General features: G+C 47.2%; 3 protein-coding genes across 4 annotated transcripts in view; 1 reads left to right on the top strand and 2 right to left on the bottom strand.

The window, feature by feature from the left end:
• slc35g2a (solute carrier family 35 member G2a) overlaps nt 1-7,898 on the top strand; it is a 157,989-nt gene extending 150,091 nt beyond the window's left edge. Inside the window, exons 2-3 of one of the 2 annotated variants that reach the window (XM_062469041.1) lie at nt 3,687-3,995; nt 6,095-7,898. In XM_062469041.1, the coding sequence (XP_062325025.1) occupies nt 6,129-7,499 (1,371 nt within the window). In that variant the 5' untranslated portion in view covers nt 3,687-3,995; nt 6,095-6,128 and the 3' untranslated portion in view covers nt 7,500-7,898. Of the gene's footprint in view, nt 1-3,552; nt 3,996-6,094 lie in introns of those variants that run through there. The other variant, XM_062469040.1, reaches the window with a different exon arrangement.
• A 1,013-nt stretch (nt 7,899-8,911) lies between these two features.
• Nucleotides 8,912-10,767, bottom strand: LOC134026361 (pentraxin-related protein PTX3-like). Its single transcript, XM_062469043.1, has 2 exons — nt 10,430-10,767; nt 8,912-9,868 (listed from the first exon to the last, which is right to left on the bottom strand). Exons 1-2 carry the CDS (start codon nt 10,593-10,595, stop codon nt 9,183-9,185), a joined length of 852 nt encoding a protein of 283 aa, XP_062325027.1. The 5' UTR covers nt 10,596-10,767; the 3' UTR covers nt 8,912-9,182.
• A 4,626-nt stretch (nt 10,768-15,393) lies between these two features.
• LOC134026244 (endophilin-B1-like) lies at nt 15,394-22,532 on the bottom strand. Its single transcript, XM_062468790.1, has 10 exons — nt 21,702-22,532; nt 21,475-21,616; nt 19,855-19,983; nt 19,388-19,521; nt 19,170-19,262; nt 18,781-18,864; nt 18,620-18,643; nt 18,399-18,488; nt 17,199-17,299; nt 15,394-17,036 (listed from the first exon to the last, which is right to left on the bottom strand). Exons 1-10 carry the CDS (start codon nt 21,756-21,758, stop codon nt 16,742-16,744), a joined length of 1,149 nt encoding a protein of 382 aa, XP_062324774.1. The 5' UTR covers nt 21,759-22,532; the 3' UTR covers nt 15,394-16,741.
• Between the last annotated feature and the right edge of the window lie 286 nt (nt 22,533-22,818).

Genomic DNA, 22,818 nt, shown 5'->3' with positions numbered 1-22,818 from the left:
TTCCCCTAACCCTATCCTTTCTCCCACCATCTCCTTTCCCCCTCTCCTCGCTCTCTCACCCTTACCATCCATCACCCTTTCCTTCCTTCCCCACTCTCTCCTTTCCTCCACAGTTTATCCTCTCTCCTTCACCCTCTCCGCCCACCCCCACCTTCAAATAGACCTCCCCAACCATCTATCCATACACAACCCTCTGCCTACCTTACCCTGTTCTCTTTCCCTCACTGTCCACTCCCTCCCTCACCCCATTCTAAGCCCCTCCTCCCGATATGGACCCCTTCCTATCTTCCCCCCAAATGTAAGACTGTCTGTCTGGTCTCTTGTCATGTAGATAGGCCTTATTATGCTCTGTTCACACAATGTGACAAAGTGTGTTGTTCTAGTGTATGTATACCATGCTTCTTTGGCACAGGCACACACACACACACGCACAGACAGAGAAAGTTCATGGCCTGTCTGCAACTTAAGATAAGGGGCTGTGGTAACCATGGAAACAGGGATTCCATAGATTAGCATTTGGTTACCGAGTTGGATTGTCCGATGCAAGGTGCATCATGCATGTGTCAGAAGTATTGCAGTTAGGGGCCTCGTTAAACCCACTGCGTTCAACAGTGTATATGCGAGTGTTCATGAGTGTGAACGCTTGGTGCTGCATTAAGGTTTCCCCTCAATAACTCTGCTGTAAGACAGTAAAACCATTTACATGGTTGACATGTTACAGTTATGTAATTCTGCTTTTTCAATGTTTTATTCCCTTTGACCTTGCTCGCAGTGTTTACATCTGTCTGTTCACTTCCTTCTCATTTGATCTCCCCCCCCCCCCTCTCTCTCCCTCTCTATATCTTTCTCTCTCTCACTCTATCTCAGCCTCTTTCTGTTCACTCTCCTCCGACAGGGTAATGTAAAATGTATGAGAGGCAGAGTGCTCTATTTGTGGGCAGAGAACATTATGGTGAAATCACCACCTTTTCACTGGAGCAGGGCAGATATAGTCCATCATCCATCCCTCCGCCCCCACTCCGCCTTGGGCATACGGCACAGAATAGATTAGGGCTGCAAGTGTGTGTGTGTTGTATATGTGTGTTTATGTGTGTGTGTGAAACTTGTCTCAATGCTGCAACTGAGCTGTTCTGCCGAGTGGTCTCGTCAGGTCTCGGCAGTGGAGGGTTCCTGGCTGTCTGTGAGGCCAGAGAGCTTCCAAAGCTTTCTGAGGAGACCTGCTGAGGCTGTGTTCCTGCTCTCCTTCCCTCCCTGCTGGAATGAGGGAATATGTATTCACACGGCAGAGAGACAGTCTATGAATAATTATTCAGCACTTATAGGTCATAAACACTCTCCTCTGTGGCACACCCCACATCACTCTGGTACGGGAGAAAGAGTGCTGGAAAGAGACAGAGAGAATGAAAGTATGTGTGTGAGAGAGATAGAGAGAGGGAGATTTAAGCATAAGAGAGAGAGTGTGTGTGTGTGTGTGTGCGTGTGTGTGCGTGTGTGTGTGTGTGTGTGTGTGTGTGTGTGCGTGTGAGAGAGGGAGATTTATGGATGGTAGCAACCCTGTACAATATGTATTTATGACAGGGCCTGTTGATCTGTCATGTTGTTATTATCAGTTTGGATAAAAATGAGCCTTGCCGACTGACTTAGTTACCACCTTCAGAGCTCACATGCACACACAGACTCCCACAGCACAATATGAATGTGTGTGTGTGTGTGTGTGCATGTCACTGTCACGGTCGTGCCCATTTCATGCTCAGTGTAGTCCTTGGTTCTCCCTGCCTTAGTGTTCCCGTTCTGTCAACTGTCATCACTTGTGTCTCTTTGAGTGTTTTTCCGTTCTCATCCGTGTTATTGCTTCCACCTGTGTCTTGTTTGGTTTTGTATTTAAGTTCCTGTTTTGGTCCAGACTTTGTCAGTTGTTGTATCGTTAAAGATCTGTTTGTGAGTGTCCCCGCTGTGGTCCTGGTCCTGTTTTGTACAGTAAAGTTTTGTGTTCAGCGATTCTGCCTCCTCATCTCCTTTGCACCTGGATCCTCCCCACACCACCTCTCGTGACAGCATGTGTGTGTGAACATTGAGAACTAAGAATGAGAGAGATTGGAAAATAAAGAGATTGTAGAGATATCCTTGGAGATTATTCTGTTTTCTACAGAGGCCATAGCTCTGCTAGCATGAGTACTGATTTAACCCCATGTTCTCTATCCTCTAGTAGGACTCTTACATCAGACCTGTGTGTGATTGTGTGTGTAGATTACGTTTCCTCAGCACAGGAAACGGCTTTAGAAAAATGATTGTCAGGCTCTGTTTCCCTGGAAGCTCTTCCATGTTCTGCTTCTTGCCTATAATTCATTTGTCAGCAGGGAGAGAGATGAGAAAGTACCTCCCTGCCCACCCTACCCATCCCCCCTCCACACACGTCTGCTCTTTCTCACACATGCTCCAGCAAACATTTCTCTTTCTCGCCCAAAATGGTCCTCTTCTCTCATTCGCCTCTCCTGTCTGTTCCCCTGCTCTCTCCTTCTCACTCTCCACCCTCCGCTGGCTCTCCCGTCTCCTACCGTCTCGTTCCTGCTAATTCCGGACAAACTCGTCCGTTTGTCTCTTAAACTCATACCGCTAAATCTGGCACATAGTTTCAACACTGCCCCAAATAGCTCAGTCCAAAAAAAGTCCTCTCGGTTGTTACCATGGAAACCGTGAACAATTTTCACTCTTGGGAACACACACACACACACAAATGACTAATGACTTGAATCCACAGCGAAACATAGTAAAGGTGCCACAGAAGCAGAGATCCAGAGGTAATTTCAGTTCACTGGACAAAGAAGGAGTATTTAAAAATGGAGGGATACAGTAGGGAGTAGGAGAAAGGAGGATGTCCAGATGGAGGGATGAGAAGTAAGAGAAAGGAGGAAAAACGGATGTACGGAGGAGGTGCAGGGAGACGCGGGACGAGCGGTAGAAGAACGAAGAATGAATGGATGAAATGATGGGAGATAGAGGACAGGAAAGGAGGTCTACCTCCCATAGGCTCATTGATAGAAGAGAGACAGCATCTCGAGACAAGTCTGCAACATTTGGATACAACTAAGGTCTCTCCATCACTGTCTCCATCTTCCTTTCTCTCTCATCTACAAACTCTGTCCCTCTCCCATTCCATGTCTTGCTCTGCGAAGCTCTGTTACATTACTTTCAAATGGGGTTAAACTAATGACATCTTACTCTCTCTTACTGTCTTGCAATTTCTCTCTATACCCCTCCCCCCCTTCTCTCTCTCCGTCTCTATTCCCTCCTTCTCTCATTTCCCCTCCCTTGGGCTCCACTGATCAAAGACTTGGCCAGTCCAAGGGACAACAGCCCCTCATTGTGACTCAACAACTGGCTGCTCGGGAAGGTTAAACGCTGCTCAAACAAAACAATACACAGAATGTAACGCAACTATGGAGACAGTGAGGAAAGGCAGGTATTCCCAAGATAGGAGACATCAAATGTACATGTGGGACACTCTCTCTCTCTTTCTCATACACATACACACACTGTGACAGTTACTGGCCAATGATCATTGGTGCTGATGGTGCACGGTGTTTTTCTTCGTACGCATGCTCAGACACAATGAGCAAGTCTCTCCCCTCCTCTCCTTCTCTCCCTCCCTTCAACCCTCCCTCATTCCCTCTTCCGCCCTCCGCAAGGCTGACAAGGAGCGTCGCACCAGTGATGTGTGAATGAGAGGTTCTGGTCTGGACTGGTTAAAGACGGTTTCTGGCACCGACAAGCTGGACACTGAAGCGAGGACAAGTGAACGAGCGCCACAGGGGAGAAGACTTGAGCCAGGGCGCGTGGTCCCCGAGGAGAAATGGACTGTCGCAGAGGGACAGGCATGAAGAAATGATGGCTAATTTCTAATCGACCGACGGCAGATTAATGTGCTCGGCAAACGACTGGAGTTTGCGCTGAGGGAGTCTTATTCCGGTGGGGGTTTTCTTCTTGCGAAAGAGCAGGTGAGAAGCGTACTCGGTGCCGGCAGGGTATGGCGGTAGTTGGTCCGTCATCATTGCAGGTGTCGAACTTGTCAGGGTAAAACATGAGCTAATTTTCAGGGTAAAACATTAGCTTGTGATTATAGGTAACACTAAACTCACTAGATATGTGCTGTAGGCTATTTGGCCCACTTGTGTGTGTGACCTTTGATTTGTCACTGTTCATTTGATCTGAGCCAGAACAACTGCGGTCGCATGAGGTTCTTGCCTGCGTGGCGGGTACGCGCCTCTCCGTACCATTCATAAATTCAGCACAGGCGGGCTATGTTTTCTACAAGGAGGTTAGACTGCCGGTTACAGTCGATCTATATTTACTCTTCGCCTGCAGTTGGTTGTGTGTGTAGGCCCTATGTGCGCGTGTGTTCATCAGCTGGCGTCACCGAAAGAGACCGATATAACCTTGACATTACACACACGCGGTTAGTAACAGGATGACGCGAGTGCAGCGTCCCACAGCGTCTGTTTACCGTCTTGTCCGAAATGGTCTGACTCCTCAGAATGAGATGAGAGGAACGTGGCCGCTAACGTTGGCGCCGCTCCATCCCGTTTTTAAACAATAGGTTCAGTGGCTGAGGATCAGAACATTAGCGGGAGACAGTAGCGGGATTCTGTTCTAAAGCGACACGACAGCATGGGTATACAGTGGTCTACATGGGATACATTTATAATGCTGTGAGCCTTTCTGAACCAGGAGTGTTTCTCAGCGTGTCAGAGGCAGGCTGGGGTGAGGCAGCCAGTTGGGTTGTGTAAAGATGTGTCAGGCTGGCTGGAGGCATAGGTTTGAGGCAGACTGTAGGGTTGTGTTAAGATGTGTCAGAGGCTGGCTGGTGGCTACAGGGTTGAGGCAGGTTGTAGGGTTCAGGTAGGCTGTAGAGGCAGGCTGTAGGGTTGTGTAGAGGTGTGTGGCTGGTCTCTTGGTGACAGCAGCATTGCAGCAACCAGTCTGAAGCAGTGGGGTGAATTACAACCAGACAAGAGTGAAGATCATACAATCTCCAGCCCACACTCCCCCCACAGCAGGTCTCACCTGACTCCATCTAGCTCCCCCCAGAGAGAGATAGGAGGAGGGAAGAGGAGAGAGAGAAAAAGAGAAATACCTTCTTAGGATTTCATCAACACTGCTAATGTCTGGACATGCACTGTTTGTCTATGAGACAGTAACTATAAGACTTATATTATATAAATATAACTGTTGGAGAGTTTTTGTTCCAGCAACTATCCTGGTGAGCTTTCCAAGATAGGAGACATACAATTTACATGTATACAAGTATACATTGTATACAAATACACAAACAGATAGACAGGCAGAACAGCAGACAGGCAGACGAGGCAGGTCGGAGAAAGACAGGTCGATGCAGACAGATAGCCAGGCTGACAGATATACAGCCAGACCTACTTGCAGCTGCGGTCGAACCAGAATGAGTTCGATTTACTATATAAATACCAGGGCTCTGTCAGAGCAGCTGCCCTACTGGGGAGGGGAGAGAGAGGGATGGAAGTAATGAGAGGGATGGGAGGAGAAAACTAGCAGGAGCGAGGGAGAAAAAAGGTGGAATGGGGAGGTGAGAAAGGATGGAGGGATAACCGTGAGGGATGGAAACAGAGGGAGGGGTTGGGAGGGTAGGGTTAAAGCTCATAGGGTCATAGGGTCAAGTCATGGGTGACTTTCGAACCCACCTGAGGTAGCTTGACTTGAAGGAGGTATACTGTATTGTGCCATTTCTTAAAACAGACATCTTTACAGAACATTGCTAGGATGCAGCCAGACCAATTACTTCCTGCCAACACAAGTAGTGGCCATGTAGTGAACTGACAATGCCAGCCTATGTTCCATTCAAAGCACTCATTACAACAATGTCAGTACTTTTTAGACGCAAGAAGACAACTTAATAGAGACACCTGAGAATCAGAATCGCTGGTGTAAATATCAAGCTTTAGAGATACAGTAGAAACAGAGGTTGCAGAGTTAGAGGCTGGATGGATGGTTGTATAAACCACACCGTGTGTGTGACTCCTCTCTCTCTCTCTCTCTCTCTCTCTCTCTTCTCTCGCCCCCACAGGTGTGTGTGCGTGTGTCTGTTCTGAGGTGTAACCATGGAGTCCACCCACCTCCTGGGAAGTTCTAAGAAGCGAGTGAAGATTCACCCTCACACTGTCACTGCCAAATACGCCACACAGGCGCCCTTCTCCCCCAAGCCCGGCGTCCACACACACTTCCCCCAGCCTGGGGACGAGGGCTACGATGACGCACCCTCCTTTGAAGACTTCGGCTCCTTCCTGGAGGAAAACTCGGACAGGAAGAAGCTGACCGAGGGCAGGAAGTGGCCTTGTCGGACTCTGTTTGGGGGCAAGGACAAAAGCAAAGACGCGTCCCACAAGCCCACGGTGGTGGGGATGGAGGGGGGAAATGGGGGGGTGAAGGGCACCGGGAGGGGGGTGGGAGTGCAGCTGGCGAGCTTTGGCCAAGCGTCCGTGTCAGCGTCGCGGCTGACATGGGTGGGCGTGCTGGCAGCGGCGGCGGCTAACGGCTGCGTGATGGTTCTGACCCGCCTGGCGGCAGAACGCTTCGGCCTGGGCCCCCTGTTTCTCCTCTTGGTACGGTCCGTGCTCCAGCTGCTCTCCCTGGCCGTACCACTACAGCAGGGGGAGCATCCCCTGGGCCCTGAGGGCTTCCGTCTCCGCGTGGCCCTGTTTGGCTTTGCCTACTCCCTCTCCCTTTGCTGTACCTACTCCTCCTTGTCCTTCATCTCCCCCGACGATGCCACAGTATTCTGGCGCCTGGCGACCACTGCCCTATCAGCGACGCTGGCCTTCCTGCTCCTGGAGGAGAGGCTGGGATTGGCCGATGGAGCGGCGGTGGCGGCGGGGGTGTGTGGGCTGGGGCTGGCGCTGGTCCCAGACGCGGGCGAGACCGGGTTGGGGGCGCCGGAGCGATTGGGATCCAGCGAGGTGCCTGTCATGTTTTGGAGGAGTGCGTTTGGCTGGTCGCTGTCAGCAATGGCAGGGTTGTGGATGGCCCTGGCACTAGTCGGGTACCGCTCGCTCAAGGAGCGGCTCAGTGTCAGCACAGCCCTGTTCGCCATCAGCTGGACCAGCTGTGTGTCGGCGGGGGGCTCCATGGTCCTGCTCCAGGAGGGGATTGTCTGGCACTCGGGGGCCCTGGCGTGGTGCCTTCTCCTGGGGCTGTGTGTCTGTGCCGTGGGGGGGTTCCTGGGGGTCACCCACGCCCTCTCCCGGATACACCCTGCCCTGGTGTCCGCCTCTCAGAGCATCGAGATCCCTGTGGCGATGGTGCTACAGTTTGCTGTGCTGCTGTGGGAGCCAACCGTCTGTGAGATAATAGGGGGCGTGGTAGTGACGGCGAGCGTGGGTTGGCTGGTGGCAATGAAGCTCCTCCCCTCTCGCACCACTGGGAGGAGACAGAGGGAGGAGTACGAGGAAATTCTGGACTCACCCATCAAATAAACCACACTTGTTTTTCTCTCTCTTTCTCTCTCTTTCTCTCTCTTTCTCTCTCTTTCTCTCTCTCTTTCTCTCTCTCTCTCTCTCTCTCTCTCGCTCTCTCTCTCTGATGCTCTGTCTCTCCCTCTGTCACACCCACACCCTCTCAATCCCCTCCTCCTCTCCCTCTTTCTCTCTCTATCTCTCTCATTCTCTCTCCCTCTGTGTCCTAAGAGACGCTATTTAATGCTGGGTTAGGTGTGGAGTCTGAGAGAGCAGTGTGTATATATTGTGATGGATTGGAAAATATCAATGACAGATGTATTTATTTTGTATTGTTGTTGTTGCTGTTGGAAAAGTGCCAATCTTCTTGTCCTGTGTGTTACAGTAGTGATGTGAAGTGACATTAAAGTCTTAATGGTGTGCCCCGCTGCCCTCTCTCTCTAACTCTCTTTCACTCTCTCACTCCCTCTCTCTTTCTGCTGCCACTTTCACTCCCACGCCGTCTTAACGACACACTCAAGTGCCAGATATTTCAGACTTTGCGTGGCTTGTGTATTTATGTGTGTGTGTGTGGGGGGGGGGGGATGTTGGCTGTGTATCACAGGATGAAGTGTCCTTCTGAGCCTGTTGAGGGTTGGCCAGACCAATCAATGGCATTTATCTGGCTGTTAGCATGGAGAGGGTGGGGGGAGATAGACAAAGAGAGAGAAGGAAAAGGGGGAGAGAGAATTAGCTTGGGGGGTGGGGGGAGAGGGAGAGGGGGGAGAAAGAGGGAGAGAGGAAGGGAGAGGGGAGAACAAATGATCCTGTGTGGGTGGGCGGATAAGTGTGGGAGAGAGACAAGGATGATGAGACAGATGGAGAGGAAGAAGAGATAGAGAGAGGGAAGGGGAGTGAGGGAGAGAGAGAGAGAGAGAGAGAGAGAGAGAGAGAGAGAGAGAGAGAGAGAGAGAGAGAGAGGAGGAAGGGGAGTGTGTTTGGCCAGCAGCCTGATAGAAGCTCTAATGGCAGAGGAAGCTGTGATTAAGACTAATAACTGCCTATCACACACCAAAAAATTGGCAGCCTTTGCTCTTTGCTCCTCTCCACTCTTTACTCCTGTCACATCCTTTCTCCATTTCTGTCCATGTTTATCATGAACCTGGTGACAAAAAAAAAAAACTGGTCAAGGTAAAGTTTTTCTTTCAAACATGTCTGAGATCTGGTGTGCAGTGCACCACCCAGCTGCTAATTTATGTGGAAAAATAAAGGCACAAACACATACACACACACACACACATTGCCATGATCATAAACCTTTCATTAGTGAACATGTGTGAGTGATGTCAGTATAGCCCTGATTAACACACACACACAGCCACATGCACACGCACACATGCACACACACACATGCAGAAGGGAGGGAAGAGGGAGGGACTTTTTCCAGAGACTAATTAACATGTTTTGAAGAGTCTTTATTCATTATATCCACATAAAAACATATATAGCTGCAGTCCTCAAACTCACAGAAATAATACAAACTTCCAGAACAATATAAACAGTATGTTCTATAATATACTCCTACAGTTTCCAGATGTTTCTGCCAATGTATAAAAGATGGTATGATATGTGCAAGTGGTACCTGGGGTAGGCCCAAATACAGATCCCAGAACAGGTTGAAATCCTTTCATCACCAGCCCATCTCTTCTCCTCTTCTCCTCCTTCTCATGATCCTCTCTTTTTCCTGTTCCCTCCTCCCTCCATCTCTTCTTCCGTAAGCAAACTCAGTTGTACCTGCACCTTCTGCAGCTCCTTTGCGATGGTAACCAGGGCCCTCTCTAGCATCATCACGTTGGTTGAAGATGTCACATCCTGTTCCTTCAGGCTTGATGGGACAGGCTTCCCTGCTAATCCCGCCCCCAAACCTCCGGGCTTCATTGCTAGTTGTCCTGTTCCCTTAAGCCCCTCCCCCAAACCAGGAACCATTCCACCATTCCCAGGCCCCATTGGCCATTGCCCCCCTGTCTCTTCACCTCTCTGCTTCTCGGCCTCCAGCCTGCCAAGCAGGGCGTTCTGCTCCTGGCTGCTCTGCAGGAGTTGCTGCAGTGTTGCATTGATCCTCCTCTCCCTCTGCTCTCCCTCGGCACTGAGCTCCACTAGGCCTTGCTGCAGCCTCAGCCTCACCTGCTCCGCCTCACCCCGGCACACTGACTCCAGGGTGGGAACACACTGCTGGCAGGTCCCTGTCGTCAGCCGGTCCACCTTGGCTGTGAGGGAGGCCATCCCTCCGCAGCAGTCGTCCAGGGCTTCCAGCAACATGTTCTGCCTCATGTGGGAGTCCTCCAGGGCAACGAACAGCTTATCCCAGCGGGTTAACTCTGCAGCCTGGCATGGTGTTTCTGTTGACTCCTCTGGAGGGACAAAGAACCAGGGAACCAGTCACTCAGGACTGGAACAGACAGAGAACCAAAGACTAAAGATAAAAACAGATGACCACAGAACCACGCACAGAGGAACAGAACAGATAGAGAACACCAGAACTTGTTCTGGTGTTCAGGCTCTATCTGCCTGTTTTGTTCTTCTGTATCTTACAGAAGAACAAAACAGGCAGAAAACCACAAAACCAGATAATGAGTTCCGGAACAAACCAAGAACCGGCTGCCTCATCAACATATAGCGAACACCAGCAACACTAGAGAACATGAATCCAGACAGCCATGACAGTGTGTTCTCTGTTGACAGGTTAGGAGATCTGGAAATGAAGTTGCGGTTCATTTTATGCGTGAATTTGTTCATTAATTCTAGATTCAAGGGGAAGACAGAAGGGAATTAGTTAATTAATTATAGATTCAAGTCAAAGACAGGACACTCAATAACAAGTGAAAGAGATGAGGAGGTTGGAAGACAAACAATGAAGTTAATGAGAAGAATAGAGAGGGAAAACGAATTAACCAAAAGCGGGAGAAACTGACCTCTCTGTTGCTCCTGTGTGATCTCGTTGTCGTAGTGATCGGTGTAGTTTACCTCGTACTCTTGACTGGTCACACACAGCGACACACACATCCAGCAGAGCACACACACCAGACGGCAGACCCAGCACACACACATACTGATGCTCCAGAGTGTGTGTGTGTGCATGGAACTGAACAAAAAAAACAAAAAAGGGAAAGTTTCTCTTTGTTCCTGAATTTTTCTTTGGTCCTAAATATTGTGTTGCACAAGCACTATCTCTTCTCTTTTTCTCACTTTCTTCCTGTCTCTTTCTACTCTCCCTTCTCTCTCTTTCTCTCTGTTCTCCCTCCTGGTCTGTGAAGTTAACCAGACTGAACCCATAGCAGCTATGCGTACTGTTATAGCCCTGCCACCAGGGAAGGATGGGGAGGGAGGGGGAGTAGAGCTTCAATAGAGGCAGCATGTCAAACCCAACCTCCTGCAGGACGAGGGGGAGGGACAGGGGGAGGAGGGCGCAGAGTTGGAAGGTGGGAAGGAGAGGGGGAGAGAGAGGGGGAAAGGGGAAGGAGCAGGAGAGGAAAGGACATGACAGCTACAAGCCCTGGAAATAAAGAACAGTGCACAAGACACACACACAGACAGACACACAGACAGACACACACAGACACACACACATGTTCTTGTGTATCTGGTACTCAGGTATGCTTAGGTGAAGGGCCCCTGTGTCTCTGTTGTGTCTGTTACTCAGTCTTGGGTACAGATACCTGATGTCAGGCCTCTATGTGGAAGTGTGCTGGAGGGTCAGACAACAGAGTTGGTTGGGGTCAGGGCCAGAGGAGGCCCCCACCCCTGGGTCTGCCGGTGGCAGGTTTACTGCAGGATGCGGCACCAACTGCGCAGGGAACAAGAAATGGGGGATGGGCAGTCAGTTTGTCGTCACTAAGTAATTCAACAGATCTGTCAGCACTGTATGTGTGCACGTCGCATGTTTTCCACATCAACTCTTCCTCTCTTCATCTGTCTCCCCTGATAGCTTCCCGTTGATGTGCCTTTGGGTCACACTGATCATGGCAGGGACAAGCAGAAACACACACACACACACAGGGATAGGCACAGGCACACATGTACGCGCACACACACAGACAAACACACACAGGAGAAAGCATATTTATCACCAGACACCAGACGCTCTTTAACACCCCCACCTGCAGACCACACCCATGTCTGGGCCAGACACACTTCTGTCTCTCAGCACTGATCCCACCCAGAAACAGGGAGGGAGATATGGAAAGAGAGAGAAGGAGGGAGAAAGGGAGAGAGAAAGGTATAGAATGGATAGGGGCAGGGGGAGATAGAAAGAGAGAGTGGGAGGGAGGGAGAAAATTAAGAAATAATAAAAAAAGGGCAGTGACGACACAGACACAGAGCTAAATATAGAAATAACACATGAATTCAACACAACACAACTTAACTTGGTGAATAAACCACAGACTAATTGTACTAAGCTCAGCCCAGTTGCTGGTCAGTTAATGAGCCAGTGTTGTTTTGTGGGGTGTTCACTCCTCTGTGGCCATGCTGTACTGGACAGTATTATAAAATTGCTATAACATACTGTGTGTACATGAACACTAAAGCACAGCGAGACACATTAAAGTAATGTCCCGTCAAGGGATAGGCCCCTGAACCATTATTACAGGAGGAGGATGTTAAAAAGACAAATATCAGAGATGTCATTATTATTTCTGTACAGTGTTATTCAGACGGATGCCCTTCCTGTCACACACACACCAGAGGGGTGTTCCATCAACGTCGATTAAGGAAAAGCAAGACTTATTTTGCCAAGTCTCGCTTACTTCAGCGAGAGTTCCGTTCCATATTGACTTATATACTCTTTGGTCAGGCTAAAAGTCAAGCTAAACTAAAATGTGTTGCAAATAAAGTCAAACAGGCAGAAACAGAATGTCAAAAGACAGTTCCCTGGAGTAAATTCCTGCGCGCAAAGCATTCGGAAACATAAGTGCAGACTTTTTGAAGTGAATTCCAAAGAATGTATTAATTGAAATAAACAAGTTAAGAAATAATGTCACGTGAACTGTTTTCAAAAGCCATTGGTTAATTGACATAAAATAAGGCCTTAGAAACTAAGCAGAGCGTCTAGACAAGTTACAATCAATGATGGCGTATCCGTTCTTTTAACCCTAACCCTGTGGATGAAGGTGCTCATATTATACAAAGAGCTACAGTGAGTGTAGCCAAGCCTTGAACACTGTTCAGTCTGTCTGCTGATGAAGAAAGTGTTTTGTCCGTCTCTTCATAAACGGAGTGACTAAATTCAGTTGAGTTCCGGATTTTAATAAGTATTATCAATCTGCAGATTGGGAGAGAAAACCAGACCTCTGACAATAAATGACAACACAACACCAGGCTTAGGTCTCAATCATGTTTCTCTCAGCTCTGAAAGCCGGAGGACCATCTTTTATAGGGCACAGGAATGTAAACATAGATAGTGACAGTCAGGCAGTAATGACGTTACAACAGTCTCAGAGGAAGAGATTCACAGCTCCCAACACATGACCACTCAGACTAGAGAGATCATAGTTGGCGCTCTCCTTGTAGTCATGACAAAGGACGTTTACCCAGTACTTTCTCCTGATCACGAACATCTATTAACCCTGACACATAGACACAATCTACTCTTATTAATATCAAGCTTACATGAGAACATACTAACTAGTATCCAATGACTAGTTATATTGATTAGTGAATAATGTAAGCACACCGGAAATCGCAATTTCTTCCACACTGCATCTCTGTGCAATAATACTTATTTCAGTGAATCCCCATTTTAGTCGTGGTTATCTTTCCCTTTTATATTAAAGCTCAGCATTTAGCCTATCAGTTTATAAATGTGTTACAAAAGTTATTTTGAAGTAATTTATTAATTTAGTTCAAGATGTGAAGACAAAAACATTATTAGCCCACATTAAGTGCAATTAACCATGGCCTTCTTCAGTGTTTTGAATTTTATCTTACAATTTCCGTTTGCTGCCACGTTCTTTTTTGGGCTATTATTCTCAATCTCCTGTTGAGAATATTGGCCATAGGCTACTGTCAGAACGGTTTCAGACAACTCATCAAATTACGCTAACTATCAGTAGGCCTAACTGCATATAGTCATGTTAAGTAGATTTGGTAGGCCTACAATTTACGTATTTTAACGGTCGTAATGGTTTGACAAGTTGTCTCCCTTGCCGTGTTGCGGCAACATTTTCGGGGACAACTCCCAAAAAACTCAAAAAAACAGTTTACGTTGCTGAAAATGAAAACACCACTCTGCTGATTTACGCTTTGCTTTTTGTGACATAACTCCTCTTTTCGATGATCGCCTGATCTGGGCTGCACAGTCTAAGCTTATGGAGGTCTACCTTGAATTAGCGTTGCCTGTTAGTGGAACGTAACGTTAGTGGAACGGCTTGAGGCTTAAGTTTAAGTTGACGTTTACTCAAATGAGACTTATTCGTGTTAGCGCGACTTGCGTTAGCGACGTTGATGGAACACCCCCCAGGACTCCCCAACTGCTTCCCTGGACCCTCGTCCCACCCTAAAGCTGCTCCTTGTTCCAGGTGTCCCGGTATCCCTGTCTTTGACCTCTGACCCCGTGGTGACAGACAGGCACCGTAATCCTCAGACAGGACACATCAACATGACAGACGTCCATAAACCTATCTGTATCTGCGATGACTGATCCAGAAGCTTCTCACTTCCTGTCTGACTGCCAGGGGCTGAGGATATCACATGCCGAGGCTGTCTGGAGGACAGAATGATCCAGCTACCAGGCATTACAGAAAAAGACAGAGCATAATACTAGGACGTTGTCAGACAACAAATGATATGACATAGGATTCTAATAAAGTAGAAAAAGAAGACGATTTTATTACATTTACATTTAGCAGACGCTCTTATCCAGAGCGACTTACAGTAAGTACAGGGACATTCCCCCCAAGGCAAGTAGGGTGAAGTGCCTTGCCCAAGGACACAACGTCATTTGACACAGCCAGGAATCGAACTGGCAACCTTCAGATTACTAGCCAGATTCCCTAACCGCTCAGCCACCTGACTATTACGTAGTCATGCGAGGTGAACACATACACATACAGGGGCGGTGACACCAACACACACACAGTACAACTTGTAGGACTAGTACAAGTACGACTTGTCCTACTGATTGTGATGAATACAAATTGTAAATCCTTCAATTTCTCCCACGGCTGCCAACTCTGAATCTGACTCTGTCACAGCAGAACCGGGGGATACTGTATGCGCATGTGTGTATGTGTGTGTATGGAGAGATAACCCATTGTTATGCTTGGCCCAGAGGAGTGGACCTGAAACACATTATATAATTAACTGTTACTGGAGAAAGAACACATTAGAGACTTTTACAGTGGGTGTTGACATCCCTGTAGACTGTGTGTGTGTGTGTGTGTGTGTGTGTGTTTGTTGTTGCATGAATGCAAAAAATTAATTGGCTCTTTTTTTGTGAATGTTATAATTCCATTAAACAATGCACAATCTGACCTCAACGGATGTAAAAAGAAAGCTTTGTGTCTTTCCATGCAGGGCATCATTGGTAGACACACAGCAGAGAAATATATCAACATCTGGACACAAAGACCTTCAGCCAGCTTCACACTGGGAAGCTTGGGGGAACGTGTGTGTGGGGGGGGGGGGGTTGGGGGTAGAGTGAGAGATTGTGTGTGTGTGACAAAGATTATGTTTGAGAACATGGAACATGCAAGAGACCCTGTCAAGCCTGTTGACTGCCTCCCAGTCCCCTGTTCCCATGGCAACAGGTTACCACATGGAAAATGACCTCAGACTGCAGGGAAAGAAATTGGGGTGCAGGGGCTCACAAACACACATTTAAGAAAACATACAACCTTACACAGACAGGATGTACAAACACACATCTCACCCATTAGTGTTTCTTCTAAGATTTTAATTGCTTTATCAACATACATTTACAAACACACAAACTTAAGACTACATCAGTGTATTTACCTTGATGTTTGAATGGTTCTATGAACACACACACACACAAACCCACATATAGGCACAGTTAATTTATCATTTAACAACTTATAATATGTTTATCATCAGTTGCTACACTGATGATAGTCAAACGTTGAAGTTGACTGGTTGACTGGTTTAGATACTCAGATTGATAGACTGACAGACAGCTTGTCACAGAGTTAATTAACTCTCAGACACCCTCAGATTCCACACACACAGACATAAGAGCGAGGGTGCTGTTCCCTATCAGCAGAAGGACTGGCCTGGTCCTTAGGGCCAGCCGTCCTGTGTGTTCTAGATGTTTCCCTGTTCCAACACACCAATCGGGGTGCCGCCCCCCAACCGCAGCACGGATATATGACTTGGCGCCCTCTGCTGGTGGTGCAGGAGGGTTAATTAATGGATGCCCCCCTCTTCATGCCGCCCTAGGCAGCTGCCTATGTCGCCTATGCCGAGGACCGGCTCTGTCTATAGGACTGAGGAACTGATCAAATTGATGAGCAGAGAAGCTTAACCAGTTGTGGTGAATGTTAATCCAAATATAAAGGCAAGAATGCCTGTGTCTTGATTATCTTGCAAACCGGGCACTGTACGAAGTAAAAATGTGTGTGTAACACTGTTTTGATGAGCGGTTTGCAATAAATAAATATGGCGTCCACTGCATGTTGAGCTGTACTACGCGATGGAGCCGTGGATCTCGCGAGAACAGGTACTGCACTAGTTATAATAATGATAATAACAATATATAATAACTAGTATTCTTTTTCACTTGTTTGTTTACACAGAGGTCCATGATCTCGGACAACAGATTCTACTCAGATGACACAGCATGTTTCATATAATACACCTGTTTAAAAAGAAACACGATCTACTAATGAACAATAACACAAACATTGTTCATCAAATGATTCATTAGAGTGTAGCGGTGTGCACCCACCATGACTATAAGTGATTTTGCTAACAGTCTATAGATCACATAACAACAGTCGGCTGTACTAATATTATCCTCCCACAATGCATCTGTTATTTACAGACGACTGACATACAGTCACATAAATCGTTGCATAATAACCATTGAGATCATACATCTTGTACATGTTTTGGCAAAACTGAGTCCTCCTCTCAACTCACCAACCCTGGTACCACACCTTGGATACACACACTACTCAACCCCTGATTGGTTCACCTCTCCATTAACTAATGGGGACTGATTGGATGCCTGGTCGGTTGTCAAGGGCTCATTGGACGTTTGATTAGTCTCAGGTTTCGTTGCTAATGGCTGGTTGGTTGACAAGAGCTGGCTGGTCTCCTGGTTGGTTGTTGCTGTTGCCCATTGTGCTGGTATGGAGGCTGGGAGATTGTTTGGGGTTTGGCTGGCAGCCTGGTTCATGTCTAACAGCAGGCTGGTCACCTCGATGGCTGTGAGGTTGGCTGTCTGGTTGGCTGTCTGGTTGGCTGCTATTGGCTGCTATTGGCTGACCGTTTCCATGGTTGATTGCCAGGCTCTGATTGGGTGCCGACTGCCAGTTGTTGGAACAGAACACAGCTGGGATGCTGCAAGGAGTCGACACAGATGTTAATGCAAATACACACACATACAAACATAAACATGTGTAAATACACACACTTACACACACACACACAAAAACAAACATTCACAAACCCACATCCACATACATCAAATACACATGCACACACACACAGTGTTTACCAGACCTGGACATCTGCCTCTGGAGCTCTTGGGCGTGTTGGTCACATTGGGCGTAGCACGAGGCCTGGGCCTCCACAAAGTCACACAGACTACGATTGTGGTTGGCCTGACACACACACAGAGCCAATGTTACCATCAGGGTAGGGCTGTGTGTGTACTGTACATATAAGTGTGTGCTTGCATTCAGGAGTGTGTGTGGACCCGTATGTGTGTGTGTTTATACGTATATATCTATTCACAGACTTGCTCAAATTTGTTGCTAACCTTTGTTGCATTGAAATAATGCTTTATTCCTCCTGAAGTGATAACATTAAAAGCTATTGCATCATGTATACTTGCATGTCATTCAGCCTTTTTAAATGGAGGAAAGTAGTCATTGTGTGCACCACACTGGTACACCACAAGGTACGTCAGTTTCTGATCGCACCATCCGTTGCTTTCTGAGAGAAAGTGGCCTCCATGGAAGAAAACCTAGGAGGACTCCACTTAAAAACATAAAAAAGCCAGACTGGAATTTGTTCAAACTCGTATCAAGCCACAATCCTTCTTGAAGAATGTCTTTTTGACAGATAAGTCCAAATTGGAGCTTTTTGGCAAGTCACATCCGCTCTATGTTCGCAGCGGAATAATGAAGTATTCAAAGAACACCATAGCTACAGTGAAACATGGAGGAGGCTCTGTCATGTTTTGGGGCTGCTTTGCTGTGCAGGACACAATTAAATCTCAAGACCGTCAAGGCATTTTGGAGGAAGACGTTCTGCCTATTGTCAGAAAGCTCTGTCTCAGCCGCAGGTCATGGGTCTTCAAACAGGATAGTGACCCAAAATGCATCCCATCAAACCTGAGACAGCTGGAGCAGTTTGCTTGGGAAGAGTCGGCTTCAGAGCTACAGAAAACGTTTGATTGCAGGGGTTGCCTCTAAAGGTTGTGCAACAATATTAGGTTGAGGGTCCCATCTTTTTTGTTGATGTCATTTTCATTTGTTTTATTATTTACAATATTATGTTGGAAAACAAAATCAGATTTCTATTATAAACAATGGTGGATGCCAATTATTTTAGTCAGTTTCAAGTTATTTCGGAGGAAATTTGTCATTGTTAGTTTTTTCTGAAGGGGTATCAACAAATCTGAGCATGTTCATACTGTATAGGATTTCTTGTGTGTGTTTGTACTGTACATACGTGTGTGTGTGTGTGTGTACTTACGTAAGTGTTGCTAATCCCCTCCAGTAGGCGTTTGGTGACCTCAGCTTGTCGGTCGAACAGGCTCTGACAGATCCTCAGCTCCATCTCTGCCTGTAGACACACACAAACACACACACACACACACAAACAATGATACTACTAACTTACTCTGTAGACACACTTGAAATATGCAGACTTAAAATATCCACCAATAACCCAGGAGAACGTGTTCTGTGACTTACCTGGGAGATCTCCTGAGCCCACATCTGCCAGCAGGGTGATCAGCCAATACAATAGGATAACAAAGAGATCAGCCAATAGAATGACAGAGATCAGCCACTGAGAAAACGGAGACACAAAACCATTTGGGTCATTTTGTTACATTATTTGTGATAGAACACACCTTCAGCCATTTGACTCGTAGGAAGCTGAACATGTAGGAGGCATAGACCATGTAGTCATCTCCCAAAGGGTTAGCATTCAGATTCTGACAGAGAGACAGACAGGGGGCAGAGAGAGTTGACAGGGGCAGAGTGAGAGTGAGTGAGAGCAAGAGCGAGAGAGGGGCAAAGAGATAAAGTTGAGAGGGGCAGAGAGTTGAGAGAGAGGGGCAGAGTGAGAGTGAGAGAGAGCGAGAGTGAGAGAGGGGCAGAGAGAAGTTGAGAGGGTCAGAGGGTTGAGAGAGAGGGTTGAGAGAGGGGCAGAGAGAGAGCGAGAGAGGGGCAGAGAGGATTATAAAATGGACAGTTGTGCTTGACTCCATAACCATCACGGTATTTTGTTGATACTCACTCTGGCCTCTCTATCGGCCTCATGAGCTTTCCTCAGCCTCGTCTTGGCTATGTCCAGATCCAGACGCTTGTTCACCAACAGCTTGCGCTCATTCTGTACACACACACAAAGTTACTGAACTGCTGTTGTTTTTATCGAGAATGTATGTAATGTATGCACAGTGTGTGGGGCGCGTATGTGTGTGAGTGTGTGAGAGAGAGAGTGTGTGAGAGTGTTACCTGTATGTCTCTGTATTCCCCTTCAGTGTAGCTACGTAGAGGAGACAGGAAGTGTATGGCCGTGCTCTGGATGAACTTCCTCTCTGCACTCCCGAACTGCCTCTGAGCCTCCCCACACTTCAGCAGAGCAGTCCCTGCATGCATACACACGCACACACACACACACACACAATAGGGACAGGTTAACAGGTAAGAAATGGGTGGCGTCACAGTTGCTGAGTTGGGTCCTGAGTAGGGAAGTTGTACAATATCCCAGTAAGGTATGTAAAGGTATAGATCTTGTTAAGGTACAATCAGTAGGTGTGTTCAGCCCCAGTTAGAAATGTATATGTACTATAGCAGTTCCCGTTGGAGTGATCCATGGCTGGTTCCTATAGATAGGGTATAGATCAAGTCCCAGTTTAGTAGTAGTTCCGTATGGTGTGTTGGTTTCTAGGCCCAGGCTAAAGTGCACGTGAGAGCAATACCATAGGGTGCATTAGATCCGAGTTCTAGTCCTGCCTGGCTCATGGTTTCTCCCAGCACCTCGTGGGGGCATGGCCTTGGAGGGGCGCTCCAGTCCAGATGTTCATACAGCAGGTTCTCCATACGTGCTCCTGCAGGTCAGGGGTAAAACCAGAGCGCAGAGCCACGTCAGAGCCTGTTTAATGAGAGCCTGTCCACTCCCTATTAAGCCCCATTGTACCAAATGTGGTTGCAGTTCCACCAGAGTTCCACTGGGGGTGATCGCGAGCGAGTGCAAAATGAATGGGAGTCTATGGAGCTAAACGGCTAAATTAGTCTCTTTCGCCTGATTGTCGTGGAGAAATCTCAGATTTGATTGTAGTTTTTGTATGTTCAACATGGATTATAGGTCGAAAGTTGAATGAACGAGTACTTATGTCCTTTCGATTTCTTACAGGGTGCATGAGTCGTTGTTGCCCATAACACGCTAGCATTCTGCTAATGAATGCTGATTGGTTACTGAAGGACTGACTACGACCAGAGATCCCGCTTGATGGCATCCAAAGCGGAATCAGAATGTCAAAGCATTAGCAACATTAGCAACAACATTAGCAAGCCAAAACTCTTTCTAGCATGTGTATTAACAGGGAAAGCCTAACCTGTCAGCTGCGTTGTCGATGCCTCGAGAGAAAAGTGGAAGTAACCAGAGCTTGCCGTCAAGCAGTATCTCAGGCCGTACAATGTGTATGACGTCAAGTACATTTTAAAAGGCTTTTTAGAACAGAAAGGCGACTTAAAAAAATTATATCAACCAGCGGTGTGTATTTTTTTTGCCTCCCCTTTCGAATTCAGAATTCAAATTACTAAACCAAAAATTATATCCTGAGAAAAGTGGATTTTGAGGGGTATAGCTCCATAGACTTCCATTCATTCTGCACTCGACCGTTAGCGCCCTCATATGGAACTAGAGTGGCACTGCAACCAGTTCTCTCCATAGATATATATAAACACAGTATATAGATATATATAAACAGTGTTTATATATATATATTGTTCTCTCTATATTAGACATTAGACATTCTCTGCCTGTCAGCTGTGTTGTCAATGCCTCCAGAGAAAAAAGGAAGTGACCATAGCTTGCCGCAAAGCAGTATCTCTGGTCGTACGATGTGTATGAAGTCATTGACATTTTAAAAGGCTTTTCATCAAACACCCAGCAGTGTGAAACCCAAAACCCGTTTCCCGAGAGTGGCAGTTCTCCCTATATTAGACATTCTCTGGCCACGTACTGAAGTGCATGTAGCTAAGCCCACTTACTGTAAGTAACAACAGCAGCTCCAGTAACTATAATGTAAATGTAAATAACAGTAAAGATCAGTGAGGGTTAGAGCTTGCTCTTTGGTTCTAGTCCACATTCCTGCACGAGGATGCACGTAGGCCTTTATTACATAACCTTGACATAACTTTGGCTAATGCTTATACCAGGTTATACTTCGACCCTTAGCCCCTCTTGTCTCTCACCAGTAAGTGAAGACATTGTTACTTTATCAAGACCAGTTTGATGGGGACGGCTAGCTGCGGTGGACAAAAAGATCTTCCATCCCACTGGTAATAGGCTACGACCAGTGGAGAGAGAGACTAACCTGGATTGGGCTGAAGTAGAACCTCAGTCTGTGAGATGATCTGATCCGTCCTGGTTTTGATGACGTCAGCCTTGGCTAGGAGATCCTCCAAGCTGCCATCCAACTCTGTCTTCTCCGCCTGTCCCAGAGTCTCCTCCGTATACTGAAGTTAAGAACGTTTCAAATTGGAGGCAGACCTGCAAATGATCGTATCTGATGCACAATACGTGACGAATGCGTGTGTTTACCTGAACAGCTCGGTTAATAAACGCACCAGCGTCTACGGCCAACCTTGTGAAATCCATCTTCTCCAGGTAGCTTGTCGCAAAGGATGTTGTTTCTTAATGTGGTTGCTCTGGAAAACTGTCCTACGACACCTTTAGAATACCGGTAACAGGAATTAACGACCATAGGTTCCTTCGTACACACTACCCACGGGATTAAAGCTCCAGTGTCTGTGACATCCTTCAAAAACATGTCAACAACGGCGGTGGCATCTTTCGCCCCACTGACTCCAATGACGTGACACGACATTGCCGCTTTTGAAACATCCTCCACACCTTTCTGGGTTCATCCTCTGAATGACGACTGGCTTTGTGTTGACTTGTGCAGATCCTCCGGTTCGCGGCTTGGGGCGTCGATTTGGTGACGGCAGGGGCTTGCGCGCACTCCGCTCAGAACTCCAGCGCAGTGACGCAGATTAAAACCCGCCGCATTTAAAAACATTGAAGTCCTCAATTTCCCGACTGTCTTGGTGCGTTGTACATATTTGTAATTTAATGCACGTCATGACTACTAATAAAAAAATAAAAAAAATCGTGTTATGTCTTAGGCTGCATTTATGCCATTTGGTCAATGGGACTCCTACCCTTCTTCTCTTCAGTCCCTCTGGACAGGCTAGTCTGTCACTCTTCCAGCTAGGCCTACCTTAACGTAAGCTGGAACAACAGCAGAGCGTTGACGAAAAGGAGGAGGACAATGACAAAGCAGACGGTCACCCTCTGAGTGTCGGAACTCATAGCAGAGCAACAGATCCAGTCTCTTGACTACACTTGAGTCTAATGTCTTGTTCACCGTTCGCTACTCTGCCAGATAGCCTTCTGGTTCATCCTCTTAGGCTATGACCTGACGGTATAACCCCGTTCATTTTGGTATTAGAGGATAACAGGAGTGATCTGATTGGACAATTCTGTCCAGCAGCCATAACCAATGGTTGTGTCTGTGTTGTGTGTGTGTTGGCATTAAAATAGCCATTTGACAGACTAACTCGGACAGTAATCTGACCAGCAGGGTTAAGAGATTAAAACACACACACAGACACACCTTCCTCTATGACATCAGATAGTATAGAACCAACGCCAACAC

This window comes from Osmerus eperlanus, chromosome 9, assembly GCF_963692335.1.
Source record: "Osmerus eperlanus chromosome 9, fOsmEpe2.1, whole genome shotgun sequence".
NCBI lineage: Eukaryota > Metazoa > Chordata > Actinopteri > Osmeriformes > Osmeridae > Osmerus > Osmerus eperlanus.
Note: the sequence above shows the minus strand (reverse complement) of the source record. Positions and strands in the feature narration are given on the sequence as shown.

Excerpts from the sequence above, each read along its gene's own strand:
- LOC134026361 (XM_062469043.1), bottom strand. The coding sequence starts at position 10,595 with ATGCACACACACACACTCTGGAGCATCAGTATGTGTGTGTGCTGGGTC. Across the intron at positions 9,869-10,429 it reads CACACAGGAGCAACAGAGAG|AGGAGTCAACAGAAACACCA; the intron begins GTCAGTTTCTCC and ends TTGTCCCTCCAG.
- LOC134026244 (XM_062468790.1), bottom strand. The coding sequence starts at position 21,758 with ATGGATTTCACAAGGTTGGCCGTAGACGCTGGTGCGTTTATTAACCGA. Across the intron at positions 19,522-19,854 it reads CGGATCTAATGCACCCTATG|GGACTGCTCTGCTGAAGTGT; the intron begins GTATTGCTCTCA and ends GTATGCATGCAG. Across the intron at positions 18,865-19,169 it reads AGGCCGATAGAGAGGCCAGA|AATCTGAATGCTAACCCTTT; the intron begins GTGAGTATCAAC and ends TCTCTCTGTCAG.